The sequence below is a fragment of the Pelodiscus sinensis genome, chromosome 8 (genome assembly GCF_052426305.1).
Source record: "Pelodiscus sinensis isolate ZL-2025 chromosome 8, ASM5242630v1, whole genome shotgun sequence".
Taxonomy (NCBI): Eukaryota; Metazoa; Chordata; order Testudines; family Trionychidae; genus Pelodiscus; species Pelodiscus sinensis.
Genome location: NC_143059.1, coordinates 18,878,769 through 18,899,638, shown reverse-complemented (window position 1 = coordinate 18,899,638; position 20,870 = coordinate 18,878,769). Strand labels below are relative to the sequence as shown.

General features: G+C 44.4%; 1 protein-coding gene across 2 annotated transcripts in view; it reads right to left on the bottom strand.

Annotated features, from left to right (window-relative positions):
• GRID1 (glutamate ionotropic receptor delta type subunit 1) overlaps positions 1-20,870 on the bottom strand; it is a 1,044,532-nt gene that overhangs the window by 204,682 nt on the left and 818,980 nt on the right. For both annotated transcript variants that reach the window (XM_089780067.1, XM_075934836.2), the window contains exon 6: positions 17,390-17,563. In XM_089780067.1, coding sequence (XP_089636193.1) covers positions 17,390-17,563 — 174 coding nt within the window. The remainder of the gene's footprint in view (positions 1-17,389; positions 17,564-20,870) is intronic.

Below are 20,870 nucleotides of genomic sequence, written 5' to 3'. Positions count from 1 at the left end.
GTCACTTGTTGGGGACCCACCCTCACTGGCATTATCAGTTTTGGTGGGACTGAGTTGCGGGACCAGGTTTCTGCAGTGCAGACCCAGCCATACCTACAATCCCCCTCCAAGTAGTCCTACTTCAGCAGTCCAAGATGGCACCACAGGGCCTCAGCCCAGAGCAGGTAGCCGGTGTTAGACCACATAGTGGAAGGTTTGCTGATTTTTCCCAGGGGCAGGATGGAGAGCTCCTGGAGTTCCCTGCCTCTGGTTTCCATGTAGCAGGGCAGTCTGAGAGCCATTCAGGTTTCAGTCATGATCTCAAGGTTGGTGACGGGCTGACCCATCTCAACAGTGGGCGGGGAACATGGACTTCCAATCCAACAAGGTCCTCAGCAGCCAAAAAATCTCTGAGAGGTCCAGGCAGCTGCCCAGTGGGCCAAATCCTTTGGGCCATCAATTGCTGCAGACACCGTCGCTGGAACTCTTGGTTCCGGGCCAACAGCTGGTGCAAGAATTGTTGCTGATGAAGATGTTGGCTGCTAGCTTCTCTGCCAACTGCTGATGCTTATCTAGATCTATAGTGTCTGGGTTTTTTCCCAAAACAAAACAAAACAAAAAACACTTCAGAAGCTCGTTACTTCAGGGCCCGTGCCCTCGCAGTGCCCCTGTTCTCCACCACGTGTAGCCTGTTGGGGCCCACGGAGGGGCTTGTCCCCTTCCGTGTCAGTGGGCGGCCACACTGCCTATGTCCACAGAGCCTCTTTTGCTTTGGGCCTCAGGTCACTGGTCAGCCCTGTTCAGCAAATAGTCAGAAGCCAAGGTCCTGGTTTGGAATGGGCGATATACAAAGAGTCCACAGCCCCGCCCTGGGTCAGGACAGGGCAGCAACACAAACAAAACAGTCACCAATTACAGTACAGTGGCCCAAGCCCTTTTTCATTATTATTCTGGTTTTTTATGCTTCTTTTATGTAGAAGACTAAGAACCTTCATATCTCTTCCAAATCATATGAACGTTTCAACTTAAAGTCATATCTAAATAGGTACTTCACAATGTAAAAGGGGATCTTAAAAGAGCATTCCAGATCTGGACTCCCCTCTCTGTATATGTTTGTATAATAATTTACATTTGTTTTCATGCAGTAAGAATCCCACAAACGTTTGCTGCTGCTTCTAAGCAAGGCATTCACAATGCCAATTTAAACACTTTCAATGGCAGCTTTGGCCCCTGTATCGTAGAAGCAAAATTATTTCTTACCATCTCCATCAAATGTGTTAGATTGAATTTGCAACATCACAAGTTTGCTGCAAACTCCTGGAAGATGATGCTGTGAAGAGGAAGACTGGCCATCAGACCAAGCTTGTTTACACTTGTTAAGTGTCCACACAAATTTCCATTTGCAGTGAAGTATCAAAAGCCACCGGATACAGAAATGTACCACAGAAGCAATTCAAGAAACTACTTGAACAATCAGTAATACCCCATGGCTCTACTCCGGCAGTCTCAGGCATGAGGAAATGGGAAATTAAGAAATTAGTATTAGAGTAGCATGCAGGATTGGAAGAAAAGTAACACTGAAATGAAAACAAGGTGATAGACTTGTTTCCTTTGGGCTTTCTGATCTCTGCAACACCACTAATTATTCATCTTAGTGCATTTGGAAGGTAAGGGGAGGACATTTTTCTGCCTGCAGAAACTCTCTTTCATATAATCAAAATTTCTTGAGGAAAACAAAAAAAGTGTTTCATTTTTCTTACCTCGGGGAGGAAAAAAAATCTAATTTTAGTTCCTCTTTCATTTTCCTGCTGAGAGCTACAAGAACTGAGGATGCCACAAATGCCTAACAAAATCCAAAAGATGGAATGAAATGCATGTTTGGAGTCTATCTATATTATCTATGCCAGACCCATAGCTGTGGAATCTAAGAGCAATAATGCCATCAACTGTTAGCGGGAAAGCATGACATTCTGAAAGAAGGACCTCCTTATTGATGAATGGAAGTGTATCTATTTTTAAATGTACATTTTGCACCTGAAATGTTTGTAAGTCCACCAACACATATACATTCTGTAAGTCATTTGGGATTTGCCTCTTTTAAAACAGCTTTCTTATGAACAGAAGCTTCAGCTTAACTTCAAGTGGACTACACAGAGCAAACAGCGCTGTAGCCTGTTCACACTGGCACTATACAGTGCTGTAAATTGCTGTGATTGGAGGGGGTGGGAGGTTCACACCCCTGACAAGTCCTAAGATTCATCCAGATTTCCTACCTGACTTTATTTTTAAATTTCTATAGGGGGATAACCTTTACTTCCCTTCCAACATTAATCAAAGGGGACTTGCCTTCTTCCAGAAATACAGTGTTGCACAGCAGAAAATTGACCCTGCTTTAGTTGCATGGTCAGGTTCATCAGAGCTGCCAAGAAAGCCAAAGCTCCAGCCAGACAAGAAGCCAATGAAGAGACCATCTGGAAAACAAGCTGACACCCACACACCACTGCCTCAAAAATTCATTCCCAAGCTGGGCTTCAGAGTCCTACAGCTGCCAAATTCACCCTGGGAGAGGCCCAGCAGTCAGCTCCAAAGATGGAGCAGACAGAGATGGAGGGCAAATTGGAACACAGAGATCCCTGCCAATGACAACAACATGCACTGCCTAATGAGTAATACAGTTGTTTCTGTGCACACCAATATGCTCTGAAGTTGTGTTTCTATCCCCAAAGCTCTTATTGTGCCAAATGTAATGTTACATGTGCGTGACTCTAAAGCAAGGTGGCATCTACCTGTGCTCTTAGAAAAAAGGAGAGGTGATGACTGATGGTTTATTTAAGGTACAATAATTTGATTAGAGGGACGCTGTCAAGGTTGGGAAGCTGACAATTTGACCTTCCTATTTCTTTTTCTGTGCATGCATGTGTTTTAAATAAATGCTTCATTGCTCTTGGAGAACAAAATCACAGCCAGCAGCCTGACACTCACGAGAAACTCTACAACTAAACAAGAGCTGCTTGCAGTGTAAGAAAACAAACTTTCATTAAAGACTCAAATGTCAGTTTCAAATGGCTATTTATTATTCATTCACTGTGAGAATATATAAAATTATTCCAGAACCATTAAAAATCCCTATTAGAGTAACTAGACAACCTCCTGAAAGTGTACGATTTGTTTACACACTATTATCTAGATATTTTGTCATTCAATTTTTCATAAATGATGGGTGCTTCCAGCAGTTCCCTTGGGAGATGATTCCACAATTTAATAGATCTCATAGTCAGGCCATTTTTACTGATACAGATTTTATATACATTTCTTCACTTTACACTAAGCTATCCCTCTAAAATAATGTCTCCCTTCTTATGGCTTATATCACTCTAATATGAACTGTACTTCAACCATTTATAGATATTTTGTTTTGCACAGAAAACTTTTTCAGTAACTGTAACAGTAGTCACAGGGACATACTTGAAGATAAATTCTAAATCTCAGTCTCTCAGGGTATGTCTACACTACAAAGTTAATTCGAACTAACAGACGTTAGTTCGAATTAACTTTCATAGGCGCTACACAGGCAAACCGCTGGTTTGAACTTAATTTGAACTAGCGGAGCGCTTAATTCGAACTAGGTAAACCTCATTGTACGAGGACTAACGCCTAGTTCGAATTAAGTAGTTCGAATTAAGGGCTGTGTAGCCACTTAATTCGAACTAGTGGGAAGCTAGCCCTCCCCAGCTTGCCCTGGTGGCCACTCTGGGCACCACCAGGGAAACTCTTCTGCCCCCCTCCCGGCCCCAGAGCCCTTAAAGGGGCACGGTCTGGCTACGGTGCCCGTGCCAGGTGCAAGCCTGCCAGCACCCAGCCAGCAGACCCTGCACCTGGCACGGCTTGAGCCAGCCACCCGCTGCCACCCAGCCCTCCGCCTCTTTCCGGGACCAGGCTGGCGGCTCCAAGGAGCCTGCCTGGGGCCTCAAGAGGCGGGCGCCCGCCTGGTCTAGTGCAAACATCGTTGACCTCATCCACAACCTCCGCACTAGGCACAGGAAAGTGGCCATCTAGGGCAGGATAGCTGCCAGCCTGGCCACCCAGGAGCAGGTTTGCATGAAAATCAAGGTGGTCCAGAGAGACCCCTGACCCTGAGCCCTGAGCTTAGAACATAAAAACATAAGAACGGCCGTACTGGATCAGACCAAAGGTCCATCTAGCCCAGTAGCCTGTCTGCCGACAGTGGCCAACACCAGCTACCCCGGAGGGGATGGACCAAAGACAATGACCATGCAATTTGTCTCGTGCCATCCAACTCTAGCCTTCCACAAACAGAGGCCAGGGACACCATTCCTACCCCCTGGCTAATACCACTCCATGGACCCAACCTCCATGAATTTATCTCACTTCTCTTTAAACTCTGTTCTAGTTCTAGCCTTCACAGCCTCCTGCAGCAAGGAGTTCCACAGGTTGACTATTTGCTTTGTGAAGAACAACTTTCTGTTATTAGTTTGAAGCCTGCTACCCATTCATTTCATTTGGTGTCCTCTAGTCCTTCTATTATGGGAACTAATTAAGAACTTTTCTTTATGCACCCTCTCCACACCACTCATGCTTTTATAGACCTCTATCATATCCCCCCTCAGTCTCCTCTTTTCTAAGCTGAAAACTCCCAGTCTCTTTAGCCTCTCTTCATATGGGACCTGTTCCAAACCCCTGATCATTTTAGTTGCCTTCCCCTCTCCCACCCTCTCTCTTCCCCTCTCCCACCTCCTTTTACCAGTCTCCCCGAGTTTTGTTCAATAAAGAGAGTTTCTATTTTTGAACACACGTGTCCTTTATTTTGTACATCAGGAAGGGGGGCTAGGGAGGGGTAAGTGGAAGGGGGTGAGGGAGGAATGGGGTACGAGCCCCCGATGGGGAGGACTGGAGTGGCTCTGCGGGTTCTCGGGGTGGAAGCTCTCCTGCAGTCCCCCGATTGACCCCCTCTCCCCCCGGATGGCAGCCTGCGGCAAGTGCAGTCGGGCTGATGGCCGAGTGCTGTGATATGCCGAGTGTGGGCATTCAGGGCACTCCAAGACTGCTTTGCTGTCCCTCATCAAGTTAGACAAGCGAGCAGGGAACCCCTGAGAACTGTCTGTCTAGGGTGGGGGTCGGGTCCCTTTAAGCACAGCCCTCGGCTAGCCTTAGACAGCAGCTCCACGCTCTAAGTCCTAATCTGATGCCCTGCCGGCACTGCTTCCGGCCATCCTTAACCTCAGTTCAGGGTCCACTCAATGTGGACATGCTAGTTCGAATTAGCAAAATGCTAATTCGAACTAGTTTTTAGGTCTAGATGCACTAGTTCGAATTAGCTTAGTTCGAATTAACTAATTCGAATTAAGTTAGTTCGAATTAGTGCTGTAGTGTAGACATACCCTAATGGACTTTCACATCTATTACTAAATTTTTCACGAATTTGGCATGACTAACACACACTGATCAGAGGAGGATTCCATCTAGCAGAGGGTGTTTGGAAATGAGAAATTAAGTGTATTGTAGAGCTAATGAATGGAGAGAAGAGGAGAAATAATGCTGAAATAGCAGAGTGTGTGTGTGGGGGGGAGACATTGGTGTTTTCATTGCATTGTGCATAAGCATGAATTATAATGTAGATCTGAGTAGTATTGACAGGAAATGCTTGTGTGGTGGCATCTGTCTGCACTATGTTTGCTACTTGCAAGTGCTGTCAATCTTTTAATGAAATACTAAACAAAAACACAGTAAAACAAAAACAAATAAAAAAATTGTCACAAAGGCCCAATATTTTCCGGAATAAGCTGCGAGCTGTCTACACTGGCCCTTGAATTTCCGGAAAAGCAACGACGCTCTACTGTACAAAATCAGCCGCTATTCCGGAAAAGCTACGCTGCTCCTGCTCAGGCATAAGTCCTTATTCCGGAACACTGTTCTGGAAAAGAGCCAGTGTAGACAGCCCAGTAGTCTTTTCCAGAAAAAAGCCCCGATCGCGAAAATGACGATCGGGGCTCTTTTCCGGAAAAGCGCGTCTACATTGGCCAAAGATGCTTTTCTGGAAAAAGGGCTTTTCCGGAAAAGCAGCCTGCCAATGTAGACGCTCTTTTTTCCGGAAATACTTATAACGGAAACTATTCTGTTTTAAGCATTTCCGGAAATTCATGCCAGTGTAGACACAGCCAGGGTGTGTCTAGACTACAGGTTTTTTTTTTAAAGTAGCCTTTTTTCAAAAAATCTTCACCTGCGTCTAGACTGCAGATGTGTTCTTTCAAAAGTAAATCAAAAGAACATGGCAGTTTTTTCGATCACAGTAAACCTCATTTTATGAGAAAACGCCTTTTTTCGAAAGTACTCTTTTGGGAGCTTTTTCGAAAAATCTGCTTATACTCTAGATGCTTTCTTTCAAAAGAGGCTTGTAGTCTAGACGTAGCCTCAGATGCTGTTATTTCGAAATACCTACTCCCTGGAGTCATTCACAGTAATTAGTCTCCAGTGCTTCCTGGGGTTCCCACATTAAGGGAGCCTACCTTGGACTAATTTCAAGGCTTTTCTGTTGTCTGGATGTGCTATTTTGAAATAGTTATTTTGGGAGGTATTTTGAAATAACCTTGTAGTGTAGACATAGCCTTGGGGACAGTACTAAAAATACTGAGGACTGAGTTGCTCCAAAAGGATTTTCATTAATTTAGCCAGGAAAAGGTTGATAATTAATTACCCAAATATTTTTTCTTTATGAGGTTGCTTTAAATGTTTTAGTCTCCCAAATAGATTTAGAAGCTCACAGATATTAGCTTCCTCTTGCAAAGTAATTTAAAGAACATAAAGAACCACACACAGCTGGTAACACATCTTGACAGGGAATGTGTTCAAATAGGAAATGATTCAAGTGGCTCTGGTGTAATACAAAATACTAAATCCATTTCATAACCCCCCCTCCAGCCAAAAAAAGGAAAGTTGAAAAGATAGAAAACTTGAAATGAGATAGTTAATGTATGACTTATATTTATGAAATTATTACTAGATGTGTTTCCACAAAGTGTGCTATGATAGGTGTTTCTTCAAAGTACCTGATAGTACTGGAGATATACAATAAGCTAAAACTGGGTAAGAAATTTCATGATGAAAATCTGTGTAAGGATATGTCTACACTGCACACTTATCTTTTCTCGAAATAACATATCTAAACACACAAAGCACATTGAAATAGAGATTTGATATTTCAAAATAGAGCATTCACACTGATCGGATGCTATCTCACATGTAAGGCCACTCAGAACCAGTTCAGGCCAGGCATTAGGTCAGCAGTGACTTCTTGGAGCTGCTGCCGGAGGCTATGTGAGACGTGTGCTTAAAGGGACCTCCCTGTACAGCCGTTTCTCAGGTTCTTCTGCTTGCCTGCCTCTATAAGGTAGAGCAAAGCATTCCCACTGCATGCTTTTGTTGCCCTGTGTTTGGACACCACAGTTATGGATGGGGAGCTGCCTCTGGGCATGTGATGGCCCTGATCGTTGTGCTGCAATTTCTGCAGCAGTTTCTTCAGGCTGCCCTCCAGGTCCTGCAGGAACATGACCCCAAACTGCTTGAGAAGACCCTCAGCATGTCTTTGTGAGCACAGCTCTTTCAGATGCACCCCACTGTGAAGCGCCGCTTCTGGTGGCTGGACACCAGTTCCTACTAGTGGGCCGGCTTATCATGGAGCGGTGGGATGACCAGAAGTGGCTCCAGAACTTCCATATGAGGAAGGAGACATTTCTAGAGCTGTGTGCCTGGCTCACCCCGTCCTCACACAACAGGACCCACAGATAAGACCTGCCATCCCCCGGAGAAGTAGGTTGCCATTGCAGTCTGGAAGCTTGCCACACCCGACAGTTACCGAACTGTTGGGAACCAGTTCGGCATGGGGAAGTTGACCATCAGGGCCCTCATCATGCTGGTATGGCATTCTCAAGCTGCAATCCCAGGATGGGGGGAAGACCTGGAAAGGGGAACCTAGGGAAAGGAGAGTAGGGGTGCAGGAGGAAGTAGGGGGGAAGCCCCTGTCCCCATCCCCAGGCAGTTCTCCAGTCCCGCCCTCACACAGCCATGCCGGAGGACGGGGGGCTACATCCAGTGGGTGGACTCAGGGACCTCTCATGGGCTCTTGCACCCCTTTGATTCTCCGTTTTGTTTGTTTGTCTCCTTCTGCAGGTGGCAAGGGCCATTAATATCACCATGCTTCGCAGGGTCATCCACCTCGGTGATGTGGACCCCACCATTGTTGGCTTTGCTGCCATGGGCTTCCCTAACTGTGGGAGAGCTGTTGACAGCACTCACATCCCCATCTGGGCCCCTGACTACCTAGCATCTCAATCAACCACCTTGACCAATTTTCAGACAACTTCATCGGCTGGTCGGGAAGGTGCACAATGCCCACATGTTCCGAAACTCCAGCCTCTTCCAGAAGCCGGAGGCTGGTATTTTCTTCCCTGAGTGCAGCATTAGGGTCAGGGATGTGGACATGCCACTGTGCATCATGAGGGATTGTAGCCAGACAGGAACCCCCCTTGTAACATCCATTTTTGCTTGCCTGGAGCATACAGGGCACACAGAGCAGAAGGCCCAGGCTGCTGTGACCGTGAATGGCTGTAAACAGAGATACGCCAATTGCTGACCAAGAGGCTGCCAAGGAGTGTTCTTGACTTAACCCATATTGATACGAACACACAGCCGTCCGCGGGGGGAGGAATTTCTCACCCAGTAAAAAATGTCTAGTACTCACAATTTAGTTCTCTCTCTTGCAAGTATAAATTAACTTGAAACTTGCTTGTAAGAACTGGCACCACAAACGGACCAGTACAATTTGGCCTCTTAGATAAGAAAGAGGATACGGGCCCCCACGGGTATAAAGATGGGTCCAGCAGCACATTTTCTCTGAGTGTCAATCTACCATCTATCTGCTGGTCGGGTTAGGTGTTTGATCTCCTGAGGTTCCAGAGGGGACGCCCACCTCGTATTAGTCTTTCCTAGGAATTGAGAGACCAGCCCTGGCCTGACACGCTGGAGTCGAGAGGCACAGAAAGAGGTAAAAATTATACCTGGATGTGGTCCTTTGCTTAAGTACATATATACATAGTGATAGAGCTCTTTAAAGATTAAGCTGTCACTTGGTACCATTATTTCTATTTTCTATCTTTATTTTCTTTGTAACCATTTTTTTTAATCTGTATTTGCTAACAGTTAAGAAAGAGAGCAATAGCCATTGTAACCATATGATTTATAAGTCTTTTTAATAAACCTGGAGGGCTACGTCTACACTGGCCCCTTTTCCGAAAGGGGCATGCTAATTTTAAACTTCGTAATAGGGAAATCCGCGGGGGATTTAAATATCCCCCGCGGGATTTAAATAAAGATGTCCGCCGCTTTTTTCCGGCTTGTAGAAAAGCCGGAATAAAGCCCTATTCCAGAGGATCTCTTATTCCTACTTAGGGCTTTATTCCGGAGGATCGGGCCAGTCTAGACGCTCTTTTCCGGCTTTTCTTTAAATCGCCGCTTCATTTGGGTATGTCTAGTAAACTAATCTAAATGGCTCTGGTGACAGAACCATATAGTCTAGACAAACCCTTAAATGGGGATGTGGAAGATCCAGATTCAACTTCCTCCATTACTTGACATGAAGCAGGAATTTGAAATTCCATCTTCTGTGCTTCAGTAGCGGGTGCTAATCACCGCTCTCTGAGATATTCTGGTGTTGGTCTCTCTCAATTTCCCCTATTGAAGCTGTTTCAATTTGTTCCACCATCGCCTCCTCCTTCACTGTCTGCAGCCCCATTACCTCAATTTTATGAATGTCACATAAGTTCTGAAAAGAATTTTTGGCTGAAACTATTCAGCGATTGGTGTCAGATTCACAGATAGTTTCAGGTTGATGAAAACTGCATTTTTCAATGAATAAATTATTAACAAGAAATTTTTGCCCTGCTCTAATTAGTGGCCATGCTTTCTCCCTCCTCAAAGAATCTCTTATGTGATTCATTACATTTGGGTGATTTATGCAAAAGTAGCTTGGTCTGCATGCAAATAAGTTCGCAAACATCTTGTATGTTATCCAAGACCATATTGGGCTAATTTACTGTCTAAAATCTATAACTGGATTTCTGGGCATCCTGTGGATTCACAGATTGCTCATCTCTAGAAATGCTTAGTACTGTAAGTGTTTTCACTCCCAAGAGATCAGTTCTTCAAGGAGTCAGGAGACCGTTTAGCACACACCTGTAGCTTTAATGTCAATACAGTTTAGAATTATGGAGCTAGGTAATGCACATTAGTAGATATATTACTGTATTGATACAATAAATCAGAAGAAATCTGTCAGAGGAGTCCTTCAGACTAGTCTCTGAAATAGATTTGTGCACAAGCAGATGGGCAATAATATTCAAAATTCTGCCATGATGTAAAATCATTTTCCAGTAATGTGATCTACTGGTGCAATGCTGATTATTTTCTCAATAACCTAGAATATGTTCAGATTCTCTGAAGTAAGTGGCCTGTATTTATCTCACTCAATTTTGGAGATTACCAACACAGAACAAAACTTCTAATTTTATGCTTTGGTAGTTATACACATTTTCTTGGACCAGTAAGACAACATAAGAAGTAGCACCTCAGCCCTTCAGAGCTGCTGTTCAGTAAGAAATCAGGGCAAGTAGTTAATGTTTGGGGAACAGGTATCTCTCAAACTCTTTCACAAAACCTCTGCACTGAACTTTGATAAAGTTTTAATTTGATTTCAAAGGGACACTTTCATGTTTTCCAAATATGTCTCCAAATCTCACAGATTCATTCTCACCATCTGCTTTTAAAATCCATTTAATTGGTTATGGGCTCCCTTTTTATATTCTTTCTTTTTTTTTTTAAAGTCATTTTCCTTATAAAACAATAAACTTGACGGCACCCCAGCCCTTCAGAGCTGCTGTTCAGTAAGAAATCAGGGCATGACTACAGTAGGAAATTACTTTTAAATAACTTATTTCTAAATAATAACTCCTGAAATATTTATTTCAAAATAGCTTGTCCACACTACAGAAAAGCCTCAAAATTAGTCTGAGTCAGGCTCCCTTAATGTGGATGTGCTACCTCGACTTAGGGTACACCAACATTGCACCCTTATTTTGAAGTAAGCTATTCTAGAATAGTTATTCTGAAAAAGCTTATTTCGAAATAACACATCTTACACGGAAGGGAAGCCTCAAAATTAGTCCCAGGCAGCCTTCCATAATGTAGACATGCTATCTCGATTTAAAGCCCCAGAAGGCACTGGGGAGGAATAACTTAGAATGGCCCTGGAAAGAGGCTATTTCGAAATAACAGCAGTGGAGCGTCTACACACGCCTTATTTCAAAACAGCTCTTTTGGAATAGGTGTTATTCCTCGTGGAATGAAGTTTGCCGATTTCAGAATACAGGCAGTCCCCGGGTTACGTACAAGATAGGGACTATAGGTTTGTTCTTAAGTTGAATTTGTATCTAAGTCGGAACTGGCTCCAGATTCAGCCACTGCTGCTGAAACTGACCAGGGGCTGACTACAGGAAGCTGGAGGCAGAATTGCTCTGCCCCCAGCTTCCTGGAATCAGCCACTGATCAGTTTCAACAGCAGCTGAATCTCGAGCCTGGGACAGAACAGCTGGGCTGCCAGGTAGGTCCCTGCAGGACCAACCCGGCAGCACCCCAGCTGCTCTACCCCAGGGTCCACAACAAAAGCCTGGTCTGCTGGGGGGGGGCACACTAGCTGCGCCCCCCGCCCCAGCAGACCAGAGACACAAGGAGCAAAGCTGCTGCCGCTGCTGGTCCCCAGCAGACCAGAGGCACCGGGAGCAACGCGGCAGCTCTGAGGCTTTGCTCTGGCAAAGCCTCAGAGGCGCGGGACCCCGCCGCTGCTGTGGCTTTGCTCCCAGTGTCCCTGGTCCACTGGAGACGGTCCCCAGCAGACCAGGGCCACCCGGAGCAGCTTTTCTCGCCCCGGAGGTCGAGGTGGCGGGACCGCTGCGCTCTGGGCGGTCCCGCTTCCTGCGAGCTCCGGGGCGAGAAAGCTCCGTTCGTAAGTGCGGATCCGACATAAGTCGGATCCATGTAACTCGGGGACTGCCTGTAAGCCATTTGCTATTTCAAAATGATTTAGAAATAACAGAATGGTTTTATAGATGCTCACATTGTTATTTTTAAATAATGCTAGTTATCCCAAAATAATATTGCAGTGTAGACACACCCTTAGAGACCCAGGGGGGAGTAATTACTTTGGATGACGCTGGGAGTAGTTATTTCAAAATAACAGTAGTGGATCATCCACACTACTGCTATTTCAAAATAAGCGTTATTCCTTGTGGAAAGGAGTTATTATTTCAGAATAACCCGCTTGTTATTTAGAAACAATGGGCTTGGTAATGTGGACCCTCCATCAGGGTATATACACTACAGCACTAATTCTAACTAACTTAATTTGAATTAGTTAATTCGAACTAAGCTAATTCGAACTAGTGCATCTAGACCTAAAAACTAGTTTGAATTAGCATTTTGCTAATTCGAACTAGCATGTCCACATTGAGTGGACCCTGATCCAAGATAAGGATGGCTGGAAGCAGTGCCGGCAGGGCATCAGATTAGGACTTAGAGCGTGGAGCTGCTGCCTCAGGCTAGCCGAGGGCTGTGCTTAAAGGGACCCGACCCCCCCCCGGACAGACAGTTCTCAGGGTTCCCTGCTTGCAAAGCAGTCCTGGCTTGGAGTGCCCTGAGTGCCCACACTCGGCACATCACAACACTCGGCCATCAGCCCGACTGCACTTGCCGCAGGCTGCCATACGGGGAGGGGGTCAATCGGGGCACTGCAGGAGAGCTTCCACCACGAGGAGTCCCGAGAGCCACCCCAGTCCTCCCCATCGGGGTGCGTACCCCATTCCTCCCTCACCTCCTTCCACTTACCCCTCCCTAGCCCCTCTTCCTAATATACAAAATAAAGGACACGTGTGTTCAAAAATAGAAACTCTCTTTATTGAACAAAACTTGGGGAGACTGGGAAAAGGAGGTGGGAGAGGGGAAGAGAGAGGGTGGGAGAGGGGAGGGCAACTAAAATGATCAGGGGTTTGGAACAGGTCCCATATGAAGAGAGGCTAAAGAGACTGGGAGTTTTCAGCTTAGAAAAGAGGAGACTGAGGGGGGATATGATAGAGGTCTATAAAAGCATGACTGGTGTGGAGAGGGTGCATAAAGAAAAGTTCTTCATTAGTTCCCATAACAGAACGACTAGAGGACACCAAATGAAATGAATGGGTAGCAGGCTTCAAACTAATATCAGAAAATTCTTCTTCACAAAGCAAATAGTCAACCTGTGGAACTCCTTGCTGCAGGAGGCTGTGAAGGCTAGAACTAGAACAGAGTTTAAAGAGAAGTTAGATAAATTCATGGAGGTTGGGTCCATGGAGTGCTATTAACCAGGGGGTAGAAATGGTGTCCCTAGCCTCTGTTTGTGGAAGGCTGGAGATGGATGGCACGAGACAAATGGCTTGGTCATTGTCTTCGGTCCATCCCTTCCAGGGTACCTAGTGTGGGCCGCTGTCGGCAGACAGGCTACTGGGCTAGATGGACCTTTGGTTCAGCCATTCTAAGCTCAGGGCTCAGGGTCGGGGGTCTCACTAGACCACCCTGATTTTCATGCAAATCTGCTTCTGGGCGGCCAGGCTGGCAGCTATCCTGCCCTAGATGGCCACTTTCCTGTGCCTAGTGCGGAGATCGTGGATGAGGTCAACGATCTCCACACTAGACCAGGTGGGCACCCACCTCTTACAGACCTGGGCAGGCTCCCGGGAAGAGGTGGAGGGCTGGGTGGCAGCGGGTGGCTGGTTCGTGGCGTGCCAGGTGCAGGGTCTGCTGGCTGGGTGCTGGCAGGCTTGCACCTGACATGGGCACTGTAGCCAGACCGTGCCCCTTTAAGAGCTCCGGGGCTGGGAGGGGGGGCAGAAGAGTTTCCCTGGTGGTGCCCAGAGTGGCCACCAGGGCAAGCTGGGGAGGGCTAGCCTCCCACTAGTTCGAATTAAGTGGCTACACAGCCCTTAATTCGAACTAGTTAATTCGAACTAGGCGTTAGTCCTCGTAGAATGAGGTTTACCTAGTTCGAATTAAGCACTCCGCTAGTTCGAATTAAGTTCGAACTAGCGATTTGCCTGTGTAGCGCCTATCAAAGTTAATTCGAACTAACGTCTGTTAGTTCGAATTAACTTTGTAGTGTAGACATACCCTCAGAGTACCTTCATGATAGAAACAGTTTGCAAAAATTACAAAATTTCCGATGATTAAAATGAGTAAACATTGACTTTGAGAAAATTATTTTAAAAAACCCCCTTGTAATCAGAAAGGAATACTGATGCAGTAAAGGGGTATGTCTACATTTGCATCCCTAGTTCCAACTAGGGATGCAAATGTAGGCATTCAAAACAGCCAATGAAGTGGGGATTTAAAAATCCCGCACTTCATTAGCATGATCTCGTTGGCGCGTTACTCCGATCAATAGCTGTTTCGAAAGTGAAAGTGCGCACCGGGATGCATTAGTTCGAACCAAACCCCTTGGTTCAAACTAATGTTACTCCTCAAAGTGAATAGAAAGCCTAGTTGTAAGGCTTCCAAACAATTTCCTGCAGTATGCTATCTTTACAATAAAATTATACAGGCTGGATCCACTTGCCAACTACTACTATAAGGCAGTTCTGTTGTTAGAGGGTTTATCTTGTTACCCTCCCACTTCCCTGGTCCTTCTGACATGAACAAAGAAGAGCAGTACCTGAAGTCCAGAGATGCAGATAATTCATTGCTTACTGGGGTTACCTTCCAGCAAGCATGAATCCAGTTTCCTTTCCTTTTCTCCCTTGTCCTCAACTTACTTCCCATTTGCCCCCAATGTATATACTGGTTGCACCTCCATGGTCTGGTAACCTTGCGATCTGCCCTCCTCTGCCCTGCCCATGGTTCAGCTAGGCAGGAGGAGGGGCAGGATTCAGCGCACAGCTCAGTTGGGCTCCAGGGGGAACCAGGTCACCCCCCCCCCCGTTCTCCCCATTATCTCTCTCCTCCCCCTCCCTCCCTCCCCTGCCTAGCTGAGCCACACTCCGGGCTTCCTGGCTCTCAGTCCTCACTAGCCCAGCTGGGTTTTGCATTGTGCCCCCTGCACCATGCCAGGCTCCCATTCACCACTTCTCCCCCACAGCATATTGGTACTTTCTGATCTCGGATGTTGCCAGACCAGAGAGTTTCAGTTTATAGAAGGGCAACTTATAGTAATATTTTCAGATATATCAAACCAATCATTTTACTGAAATTTAATTAACCAATCCTAACATATTTTAAAATGATTATCTAACAAATTATATATCCCACTCGCTCAATTGGTTTATACGCAGCAAAATTAACTATATGGTAGGCAGAAACCAGAAGAACCAGACAGAGACCACACGGATAGAGAGGTGGGAACCATAGCAACAAAACAATAAAGATTCCACACCCCCAGCTATTGTTAAGTGGGTCCTTGCTAGACAGCAAGCTCTCAGCTTTCTTTAAATCTTCTAAGCTCCTCCTTATCGGGAGGAGATGGATTGTGTCTCCTTCCTAAAAGCCCCAAATTGCCTCATTTCAACGCAACTGCTGTGGAATGTGTCAGGACGTGACTGTATGTTTCCAGCTTATGGATGCTTCTTCTGCTTAGCCAAAAGTCTTAGCTTAAGAACGAGGCCTCAAGCAATCATATACACATCTGTGATTTTGATTCTCTGTCATTAGCAAAAAAGTAAGAATACACCTACATTCCCAAAGGCGAGGCCTTTGCAGGCTGGCCTGAATATCTGTACCCTAACACTTAGGTCTAAGCAGCATCCATATTATGCAGAGTATTTAAATGTACAGTGCCTGGGAATTGCACAAAGTACATTATCCTCACAGGGCTGGTATCTCAGTATCTGCTGTCAGTGATATTTGTTACAGCTGATACCCTCACTGGGTGAACAGTATTAACATGGTCAGGGATAATCCCATTTACTTCACGATGCTCTGGGTCAGGTTCTGAATGGAATATAAACTACTCTTTCAATCACACTGCTATTTTTCTTTCCCACTCAATCAACTCAGTGTTATGGCACATTGGCTGGGTAGTGTAGAAAGTACTTTGTTCTGCAACTGACTTTGTGTTGCCTATCTTGTTAATAAAGGTTTTTAGTTCTAGCCAGCATCTTTCGTCAGTACTGTGGATGCAATTTTAAAAATAGCATCAGGGACATAGGACCACAAGTCCCCCTGGATCTTCACCATATAGTTCATGCGATATTCTCTATTCGCTTTTTATCTCATGTAGTTCACCAAAAGGCTGCTTTAATGTCATGCCTTTTTTTTTCAAGAATCTTGGTACCTGGCATACATATGTTTCCAAAAAGGGATATTTTTCAACAAGGCTTGGATGTTCATTTCAATAGCCTTGACTGCTACAAAATGGCACTAATAGCAGTAGAGCATTTCTTGTAGGCCAAATAACCATCAGATGTTAGGGTATGTCTACACTACCACCCTAGTTCAAACTAGGGTGGTTAGTGTAGGCAACCGAAGTTGCAAATGAAGCCCGGGATTTAAATATCCTGGGCTTCATTTGCATCTTACGGGGTGCCGCCATTTTTAAAGCCCCGGTAGTTCGGACTCCGTGCCCGCGGCTACACGCGGCACGGAGTAGGTAGTTCGGATTAGGCTCTCTAATCCAAACTACTGGTACTCCTCGTGGAACGAGGTGTACCGGTAGTTCGGATTAGAGAGCCTAATCCGAACTACCTACTCCGTGCCGCGTGTAGCCGCGGGCACGGAGTCCGAACTACTGGGGCTTTAAAAATGGCGGCGCCCGGTAAGATGCAAATGAAGCCCGGGATATTTAAATCCCGGGCTTCATTTGCAACTTCGGTTGCCTACATTAACCACCCTAGTTCAAACTAGGGTGGTAGTGTAGACATACCCTTAGTGACTTCCAATCACTACTGATAAGAAGCAGATAGAACCAGCCACTTGTAAGTGAAAGGTTCTATATTCTAACACATAACGTAGCTCTGCAGTCCTCCCAAATTAATCTTTTCACATGAAATGGCTAATAGGAATAAGGGTCGGTCCTTGATGGGATGAAATGCCCCAAGAAAACTGTGTCAATGTAACTGCTAATAGTTTACACAGACAATGTCAGATCTAAATCACTCAGTCCCAGGAAAGAAAATAATTTAGAAAATTAAGGTTAGGAACTATGTCTTTCAAATTTAGCATCTTTCCTTTGAGGCCTGTGAAACGTCAAAATCACACACAACTAGCTCATGCCATGTTCCTAAAGGAAAAGTGTACAGTAATCCCTCCCAGGCAGCAACACATTACTGACCTGCAGCATCTGCAAATAGCCTTCTTGTGGGTCACACAGCAGTGAAGATATCCGATGATTATTCCTCATGCATCTCTGAGTGTTGTCTCTTGACAGCGGGAAGATTTGCCGGATAACTGTCATCCTTCCAAGAGCACTGTGGACCAGTTCTAATATTTCATTATCACTGATTTCCTGTGAAGAGAAACACAGTCCTTTAAACAATTAAAAAAATGTTTCATTGTATTCCTGCTATTACTGGATCAAATTTTCTAAACAGTTCATGACCATGGATTATTTTAATAGATTCAGTCCATGATAAATAATCCTATGTTGTGCATGTTAATAGGACTGTTTTATATGTATCATGTAAACCCTAGAACTCAACTTTTATGCCCAAGCTATCTTGGCTCTTCTAATACATTAACTTCTGAACTTATCATAGCAAAATAATGAGATGATTAAATATCTTGATTAAATAAGAATCAGCAAGTTCTTTCATCCAAAATTTAAACCACATTCGGGCAGAAAGAAAGTTGGTTAATATTTTATATCTTTTTATTTAAGAGCATGTCATTCTGTGCTTTGTCACATGCGGATTCTACTTAGGATCAAAAGCATAAGCAGCAGAGCAGCCCACGAAAGGCTGTTCTTACTGTAATCTTGGCCCAACCAAAATCTCATGAGAAAATGCTACATTTTGCAAGGCTGATTCCCAGTTCTACAGACTAAAAGGTTTGGAGAGTAGCTATAAGTATCAGGAATCTTTTGAGGGTTCAATCACATCAGCAAATGAAGTTAAGAACATAAGAACAGCCATACTGGCTCTGACCAAAGGTCCATCTAGCCCAGTATCCTGTCTGCCAACAGGGGCCAAGGCCAGATGCCCCAGAGGGAGTGAAGAGCACAAAGAATCATCAAGCAACCCCTCTCCCATCACCCATTTCCAGCCTCTGACAGAGGTTAAGGACATCATTCCTATGCATCCTAGCTAATAGCCATTGATGGACCAACCTCCATTAATTTATCTAGTTATTTTTTGAACTCTGTTAAAGTCCTGGTCTTCACAACCTCTTCTGGCAAGGAGTTCCATAGGTTGATTGTGTGCTGCATGAAGAAAAACTTTCCTTTCTTTGTTTTAAACCTGCTAACTATTCATTCCACTTGGTGACCCCTAGTTCTTATGTTATGGGAACAAAGTAAATAACTTTTCCTTATTCACTTTATCCACACAAGTCATGATTTTACAGACCTGTATCATATCCCTTGCTTAGGGTGTGTCTACACTGCACCACTATTCGGGAGTAATGGCCATTATTCCGGACAAACAATAGTAGTGTCCACACTGCAATTGTGTTATTTTGAAAGAAATAATGGAGGACTTTTTCTGATGTTGGTAAACCTCATTCCATGAGGAATAAGGCTTCTCCTGAAAAAGCTCTTTCGGAAGAGGGTATGTGTGGAAGCTCGACTGCTGCTATGCCAAAATAGCTCCTCACCATGGCCATTCTAAAGTTATTCCTCCCCAGTGCCTCCTTGGGCTCTAAATTGGGATAGTGGGCAACATTAGGGGAGCCTGTCTTGTACGAATTTTGAGGCTTCCCTATAATGTGGACACTCTATTTCGAAATAAGCTATTCCAGAAGATATCTTCCAGAAAAGCTTATTTCAAAAGAAGCTTGCAGTGTAGACGTACCCTTAGGCTATGTCTAGACTGCAGGCTTCTTTCGAAAGAGGCTCTTTCGAAAGCATCTTTCGAAAGAGCCTCTTTCGAAAGATCGCGTCTAGACTGCAGGTGGATCTTTCGAAAGAGAAATCCGCTTTTTCGAAAGAGAGCACCCAGCGAGTCTGGATGCTCTCTTTCGAAGACGGCCTCTTTACATTGAAGAACGCCTTCTTTCGAAAGAGGAGCTTTCGAAAGAAGGCGTTCTTCCTCGTGAAATGAGGTTTACCGCCATCGAAAGAAAAGCCGCATTCTTTCGAAATAATTTCGAAAGAACGCGGCTTGAGTCTGGACGCAGGGGAAGTTTTTTCGGGAAAAGGCTACTTTTCCCGAAAAAAACCCTGAGTCTGGACACGGCCTTAGTCTCCTCTTTTCTAAACTGAAAAGTCCTAGTCTTAATTTCTCTTCATATGGGACCTGTTCCAAACCCTTAATCATTTTTGTTGCCCTTTTCTGAACCATTTCCAATGCCAATGTATATTTTTTGACATGAGGCGACCACATCTGTATGCAGTATTCAAGATGTGGGCGTATCATGGTTTTATATAGATGCAATAAAATGTTCTCCTTCTTACTCTCTATCCCCTTTTTAATGATTTCTGACATTCTGTTTGCTTTTTTGACTACAGCTGCACACTGAGTTGATGTTTTCATAGAACTATTCCCAAACAATCTCTCTATTGAGTAGTTATAGCTAAATCAGTCTCCATCATATTGTATGTATAGTTGGATTATTTTTTCCAGTGTGCATTGCTTTACATTTATCAGCATTAAATTTCATTTGCCATTTTGTTGCCCAATTACTTAGTTTTGTGAAATCTTTGTGAAGCTCTTCAAAGTTTGCTTTGGTCTTAACTATCTTGAGCAGTTCAGTATCATTTGCAAATTTTGCCACCTCGCTGTTTACCCCTTTCTCCAGATTATTTCTACATAGGCTGAATAGGATTGGTCCCAGTACGAACTCTTGGGGGACACTGCTAGTTATCTTTTTCCACTCTGAAAAATTACCGTTTATTCCTATCTTTTGTTTCCTGTCTTTTAACCAGTTATCAATCCATGAAAGGACCTTCCCTCTTATCCCATGACAACTTACTTTACTTAAGAGCCTTTGGTGAGGGACCTATCAAAGGCTTTCTGGAAATCTAAGTATACAGTATCCACTGGATCCCGCATGTCCACATGTTTGTTGACCCCCTTAAAGAACTCTAATAGATTAGTAAGGTATGATTTCCCTTTACAGAAACCAAGTTGACTTTTCCCCAACAAATTATGTTCATCTATGTGTCTGACGATGTTATTCTTTACTATAGTTTCAACTAATTTACCTGATACTGACATTAGACTCACCAGTCTGTAATTTCCAAGATCACCTCTAGAGCCTTTTTAAAATATTGGTGTCACATTAGCTATCTTCCAGTCATTAGGTACAAAAGCTGATTTATAGGAGAGGTTACCAACTACAGTTAATAGTTCCGCTATTCCACATTTTGAGTTCTTTCAGAATTCTTGGGTGAATGTCATCTGGTCCCAGTGACTTCTTACTGTTCAGTTTGTCAATTTGTTCCAAAACCTCCTCTAATGACACCTCAATCTGGGACAATTCCTCAGTTTTGTTACCTAAAAAGAATGGCTCAGGTCTGGGAATCTACCCAACATCCTCAGTCATGAAGACTGAAGTGAAGAATTAATTTAGTTTTTCCACAATGACCGCCATGACATTCTCCCTATCATAGATTAAGGTTAACAACTTTCATTTTAATTAAAATGGTTGAGATTAGC